This window comes from Poecilia mexicana, unplaced genomic scaffold, assembly GCF_051168715.1.
Source record: "Poecilia mexicana isolate PSO_F unplaced genomic scaffold, ASM5116871v1 scaffold_18, whole genome shotgun sequence".
Taxonomy (NCBI): Eukaryota; Metazoa; Chordata; class Actinopteri; order Cyprinodontiformes; family Poeciliidae; genus Poecilia; species Poecilia mexicana.
The window spans coordinates 22,891,230-22,898,055 of NW_028263387.1; the positions used below are offsets into that span (position 1 = coordinate 22,891,230).

The 6,826-nt window shown below is 36.5% G+C and overlaps 1 protein-coding gene across 1 annotated transcript; it reads right to left on the bottom strand.

Moving 5' to 3' along the window:
* Positions 1-2,463: 2,463 nt before the first annotated feature.
* LOC148154200 (uncharacterized) lies at positions 2,464-3,668 on the bottom strand. Its single transcript, XM_088016067.1, has one exon. The coding sequence runs from the start codon at positions 3,666-3,668 to the stop codon at positions 2,745-2,747; it is 924 nt and encodes a 307-aa protein (XP_087872193.1). The 3' UTR covers positions 2,464-2,744.
* Between the last annotated feature and the right edge of the window lie 3,158 nt (positions 3,669-6,826).

Here is a 6,826-nt window from a genome sequence, read left to right on the forward strand (position 1 = left end):
TCGAAGACATATCTGAAACAGAAAGACAGACGATTTGGATTCAAAAGTAAATAACTATTAAGCCCAAAGCAGTTTGTTTGTGGAAGTCCAGTCCAAACAAGACGGTCAAACTGGAAACCATTAATTAACTCAAAATGATCACAGAGTTTTTAGAGTTTTGACTTTTTCACAAGAGTTTAGTTTTACTTTGTTGTGACTTCAGTTAGTTTCGATTAGTTTTTACAGTGTTTGCCAGTTTTCTATCATAGTAGCAGCAGTTTTAGTTTTTAAGGTACTCAGAAGATATTTTCAAAAAATGTATTCAACTATTGTTGAACAACCCAAATGAAACGCTGTATTTCGCAGACAGCTGAACGTAAAGTGGTTGTGTGAAAAATAAAAATAAAACCACAGGATATAGTTCCAGTTAGTTATAGTCTTTTCCCAGTTAAATTCAGTTTTTATTTGTTTCAGTTGGGGGAAAAAAATGTTTTCTCAATTTCAGTTTTCATTATTTTGATCATTTTAGTGAACTTTGATAACCTTGCAGTGGTTCTCTGCTACTTAATACCAGAAGAGGGCAAAGTACACAAAAACTGCACTCACTCAAGTAAAATTAAAAAGAAGACATCCAAGAAATGACTCAAGTAGGAGTAAGAGTATTTGGAAAAGGTTAGAAAATGTGATTCAGTATTTAGAAGTTAGTAGTAATTTGCAAACTCTGGTAATATGAAGCCAAATAAAAGTCGCCATACAAACAAAAGCAACGATCCAAGCAGAACGCAGCGACCAGGCTGAGCATGACGGCAGAGGACATGGACCCACCTGATCTGTGGCGTTTGTTCCGGTCGTTCTTCTTGGCAGCTGCAGACTGAAGACGGATGAAGCATTCAGTGTTGCAAAACCTCAGTGTGTGTGTGTGTGTGTGTGTGTGTGTGTTTCCCAGGAAATCAAATGAAGGCAGAGTGGTTTTGCATGTTGCAAATTAAATATGTGGTTTATCTTTTTGTACAGTTCATTTCTCCATTCAAATGTTCTTGTTGCTCTTACGTGACAGAGTAAACAAATAGTGGAAGGACGTACTTTATTTATTTTGAGTCACTATTGGCAGATTTGTTTGTTGTCTCATAGAGAATCCAGTAAGTCAATATAATGACATTATGACTGGCTTTACTTTGAATTAAAGCTTTCAAATCTGGTGCAATTCAATTACTTAATTGTTTTGAAGCCGGTTTGGTTGTGAAAACTGTTGTCACAGTTCAGAAAACCAGAAATATGCTAATCTTATTGATTTTCAAACCCAAGCTGTGAGTAAAATAACTTTTTTAAGCATATCTTTTATCAGCCGTGGTTATTTTATATCTTTTTAACCATTTGTCATTTGCTTTACAGAGTTCAGGGTTGATATTTAGAGTGGAAACAATGTCACTTCTGTTACAAAACTAAATCTGCTCAGGATTGTGAGTTTTTTTCTGGATTGATATTTGAGCCAAAGAAAAAAGAAATGGCAACATAAACATTAGACAGATGGGAAATCATCTAGTTTAAACTGATCATTTATACACTCAGTCATTTGATCCTGAGGTCCTATTGTGTAGAAACATGATCATTTGGAAGAATTTAAATGACAAATTCATACAGAGAACGAGCAGAGCGTTTAAATAAGCTGTGCAACTGAAAGAGGTTTTGTTTATTCAAAACTTACCAAAAACTAAAATTCATGGGGACCACGCCAAAAAATAAATCACTTCTAAAAACTGACAAAAACAACCAGAGAATCTGACGCTGAGTAAGAAAACCAAGGATTGACGTCAGACTGAGGTAACGACATTCTGCATGGCGACGCCCATAAACATCGTTTGAAGTTCCTCTTGCATCATGTTATGCTTTACTTTCCATAAGCAAACACCAGTTTTAATTTATTCAGGTTAGAGCTGCAGGCAATGCATGTAACATTTATGTTAGATGCACTGCTATAATGTTGTCTTGTTAAAATAATTTAAAAAATCCCACCATAGATTGTTACTGTTGTTTTAAGGAGCGGCCATATTGAAACACAAGATGTAGGTGGGTGTAGTTTCCCAGTGGGAAATCTGGCTAACGAGGGCAACCAGTTGATTTATATGACTGGGAAGTCTGAATTTTCCAGTTCAGAGTACAACTGGAACGCGTCATAAGACACTGAAAGAATCTGCTGGAAACTATCAGCTATGAGACAATCAGAGGCAAACAATAGCAGATATGAAACCTAAGAATACACAGAAACCTTAAAAACATCAACGTTTGAAACAAGACGTGGCAGAGAAAAGTAAAATCAGGGATTATGATCTATAAAGATAAAATGTAGCTAAAGACTGAAGCTCAGAGTGGAACATACATCCATATATGGGACACTAAAGTAAGGTAAAAGCACAAGAAATGTAAAAACTAACGAAGCTTTACCAAGCAAAACACAAAACCAAAGTTTCAAAGTCATAATTTTATTTTACTTAGCATTAAATACAATGATCGTGCTACACAAAATACTTAAATAAATATGTGCAAATACCAAACAATGAGACTTTATAGCTTTGACTATTTCTTTAAACGTTGCATTACTTTTATTGTGATTAAATATATATTTGCAGAGCTTCATTTACATCATGACGGATCCTCATATCAGTGTTTCTGCTGCCATCCAGTGGGCACAAAACCAAATTAAAAGTTGCAGTGACGTTATAATGTTGATGTGAAATATTTCTACTATTTTCAACATCTATGTCACTTTACTTGATAAGTTTCTCTTTTCCTGACTGATTTTCATTTCCACAGCCGACAAACATTCCTGCTCTGTGCAGGAACAGAAGAGGTAAAACCAGAGAGCTGGGCACGTTGAACCAGACACAAACAGCCAGTAAAACACAATCACTTTGGGATCCTTTCATAAAAATGATCTCCCAAACGAAATTCCAAGCAAATCTCAGACCCAGAACTCCCAGTATGGTGGCAATCATGCAGAAAGCTCTTTGCTTTAACTGGTCAGCCGCTTCCCTGCCCTCACCTTGTTCTCCTGGTCCTGGACGAACCAGAACCCAGAGAACAGAAACACTGCAGAGGATGAGGACGCAGAAAGACGATATCAAGATGCAGAAATCCCAGATGTAGTAGAAGGACGTCATCATCATCACACTCATCCCAGCTACGCTGAGCGCCCAGGCGCAGCCGATGCTGACGTTCCTGATCCTGATCCCGCGCTCGTTTTTCAGTCTCAAATAGACGATGGGATGAACGACAGCCAGGTAGCGCTCCAGACATGTTAGGCTGTGGAAGAAAACCTGCCCAAACCAAGTGAGGGAGGTAAAGAAATCCCCAATGTGTATGATGTAGACGTCACCTCTGCAGATGCCGGCTAGGTTGAGGATGTAGCCGAAGACGCCGAGCAGCTCCATGACGACCATGTGGTAGGTGAAGCAGTCGGAGTGACTGATTGCTGCTGCGGAGGCGGAGCGCCTCTGCAGCCACTGCTGGACGCCATAATGAAGGATGAAGATCGACAGGGGCAGCATGAGGACGATGATGTTGATGTCGATGAAGATGAAGATGAAGGAGCTGGGTGCCGTAGTGTGGCAATGGAAGGAAACACCAGAGGAAGAGTTGTCTGGTGGGAGCGCAGGAACGGAGGCATTGGAGGAGGAACCGTTCACTAGCATGTCTGTGGAAGAGAAGCAGCTGGAGTCAAAGCAAAGTGATTTTAGAGACCTGATGCCTCCACCAAAACCAGGAGCTCTGGCTCCAGAAACATACAGATAACTTCATGCTAAATGTTCATATAGTAACAAAAACACAAAAATAACTACTGATTATCAATTCTTGAGTCAGTTTTAACCCTCTTGATTTTAAACCATTAGAGACACACTGTACTTCAGGGATGACCAAAGTGCAGCCCGGGGGCCATTTACGGCCCTTGAAATGATTCGGTGTGGCCCTCAATTCGAAAGTAGCTCAGATTTGTTTCATCAGACTGAAGATGTTTACATGCTTAAGACAAGGTGAAAATTTCACCTAATTTTGATGCAGGAAAACTGAAAAATTCTGAAATCTAAAAAAGAAAATAACACACATTGCTCATATTTTAATAACCAACAGTTATTATATGGGACCCCTGTTTCAAAAATAATACCCGGATTTGTTGCTTTCATTTTGATAGTACACAGCACTGCAAACATCCAGCAAGTTTTACTCCAAAGTAGAATTTGCACCCCATTTATGAATCTAAACTAAATATGAAATAAAAATTTGTAGAGACTTCCTGTTCAGAAGTCAGGCTGTACTTTTTATCAGGATTTCATGTATGTAGTTTTCTTTTATGATAGAAATCCTTTTGCATTTTTAATCACAAAAGTGATAACATTTTTGTGACCCTAAATTACTTTTAACTTCACTGTTGCCTCTGTTTGGATACGTTTGGACTCCCCTGCTGTATTCAGTAATAATCTAAACTCAAAATGGAAAGTGTACTTAGAGCACAAAATAAAAGACGCGTTTTTAAACAAATAAATAAAAACACCAACTTGAGAAATGTTGCCACTGGAACAGTTTTTCCCACTTTCCTTCTCTAACCCTAAAAATCTTAGCAAATACAAATAAATGTCTGCATAATAGTTTAAAACTACACCCACCTTTTCAGTGTGTCTGATTTCCAAGCTTCTGACTTCACCCCAAAGCCAGAGATGGCCGTTAAATGACAGAAATTCCTGGCCATGAAGTACGTCACTGCGCATCGCTGTGCCTCCTGGTGTCCCATTTGGTTTGCACCATGCAGACTTTTTTTTTTTGCATGGCTCATTTCTGTAGGGAAATGTTTTTCCACTGCAGGAAGAATGTCTTCCTGAGTTATTATGGAGTCAGTAGGGCAGCTGAGGACAGGCCGTTTGCTCACCGGCTAACCATAACCACAGCCAGATAGTCACAGTCTGTTGCTCTTCCTTTTATAAAATTTGCAGTCACAATGAAATGTGTCCGACATAAGCAGCAGAAATTATAAAATTATTATCAAAATGTGAGTTTGCAACAACATCTTTCAACTATTAAGCTTCTTTTTGTTTGTGTTTCTAAATATGTCATTTGTAAATTCGAGAGAACCACTTGTGACTCCAGACCAGCAGGGGGCCCTAAGCAGTGACGACGTTTGCTTATCCATGTGAGCCTTCACAGTAAATATAGCACAGCATTACTTGTGTAATGATAATAAAATTTAATGCACTCTGTGTAGGAAATTCAGAGATAACCAACCAGAATTGTCCAGGAAGCTGAAATAGCCACAAATTCCTGCTTCAAAATCCAAAATGGCTGCCATGTACAATGTATCAACGTTGTTTTGTAGGAGCCACATACGTCACAGTGCAAGATTTATTGGTAAACATGTTGCTACACATGTTTGAGTGCAGATAAATAGATTGTTAAAGATTTATATTGGTACTAATATTTATCCTGGTTTCTGAGAATAACATTAGCAGATCAAGTTTGTACAAACTGTTAAGTTTGGGCTGCAAAAATAAATACATATGGAGGAAAACATCTATTTTTTATTCCATTTATTTTATTAGAACAGATTTACAATAACGAACTGAATGAAACAGCCGTCTCATGTCATTATCATGGTGCTAATAGCATGAGCTAATCTGTAGCATTCGTTCCTAGATGGGCTTTGTAAACTCGGGACAAACTAGTTGTTTGAAAATCGTAAATTATATTTACAGAAGCCCAATGATCAAAGAATTGACAGAGTTAATAACATAAATAGCTACATGCAGATACAGCAGAGAGATTAAAACAAAACAATAAAACATGGGTAACACTTTATTTGAAGGGGGTGAATAAGACTGTCATAACACTGTTATAACACCTGTCATGAACATGAATAAGCCTTCATGAATATTTATGACTGTTGTCATAAAGCTTCATTCGGTAAATTATGACACTTTTAATACAAAGTTGACATTATTCAAAATGTCTTTGTTATGACAACTTGACATTAACCAATAAATCATTACTGATATAAATTTGTTATAAAAGTATTACTGATTGCACTTTAAAAATTAGGTAACTTTATGTTATTAAAGGTAAAGTTTAAACAGTAATGATTTCCTGGTTAATGTCAAGTTGTCATAACAAAGACATTTTGAATAATGTCAACTTTGTATTAAAAGTGTCAATTTACCGAATGACGCTTTATGATAACAGTCATAAATATTCATGAAGGCTTATTCATGTTCATGACAGTGTCATGTCATCTTTATGAAGGTGTCATGACAGTCTTATTCACCCCCTTCAAATAAAGTGTTACCAAAACATGTTAAACATGATTACAGCGCTGGTTTTGACAGTTTTGGTTTGTCTCCAAAACATGTCGAAACTCTTGAGTTAAAAACTTCTGTGCCAAAATACAACATGATAAAAATACATGACTGATTGTGAAGTTGTCATGTTTTAAATTAAAAACTTTTTGTTCCAGCAAATTGAAAAGGTAAAAATCAAACTGAAATGAATTTGTTTTAGAGTTCTTTCAGTGTTTTATTCAGAGACGTTTACGTCTGGCTAACATGTTTATAACAAAAACAAAAGCTGAATTTATAAAACACTTAATTATTTCAACCTTTATGTAAATCCTTCCTCTACATTTGCAACACTTCCAGGAATTATTGTTGAATTAGTCGGTAACTATTTTAAATAAATAATGCTTAAAAAATATAAGCATTTTTGAAAAATTATATATTTCAATAATCATGCTTAACATTTGTTTAACATCTATTATTTAGTAATTCATAATACACCAGTACAATTTGTGTTACCATCTCCTATATAAAAT

Excerpts from the sequence above, each read along its gene's own strand:
- LOC148154200 (XM_088016067.1), bottom strand. The coding sequence starts at position 3,668 with ATGCTAGTGAACGGTTCCTCCTCCAATGCCTCCGTTCCTGCGCTCCCA.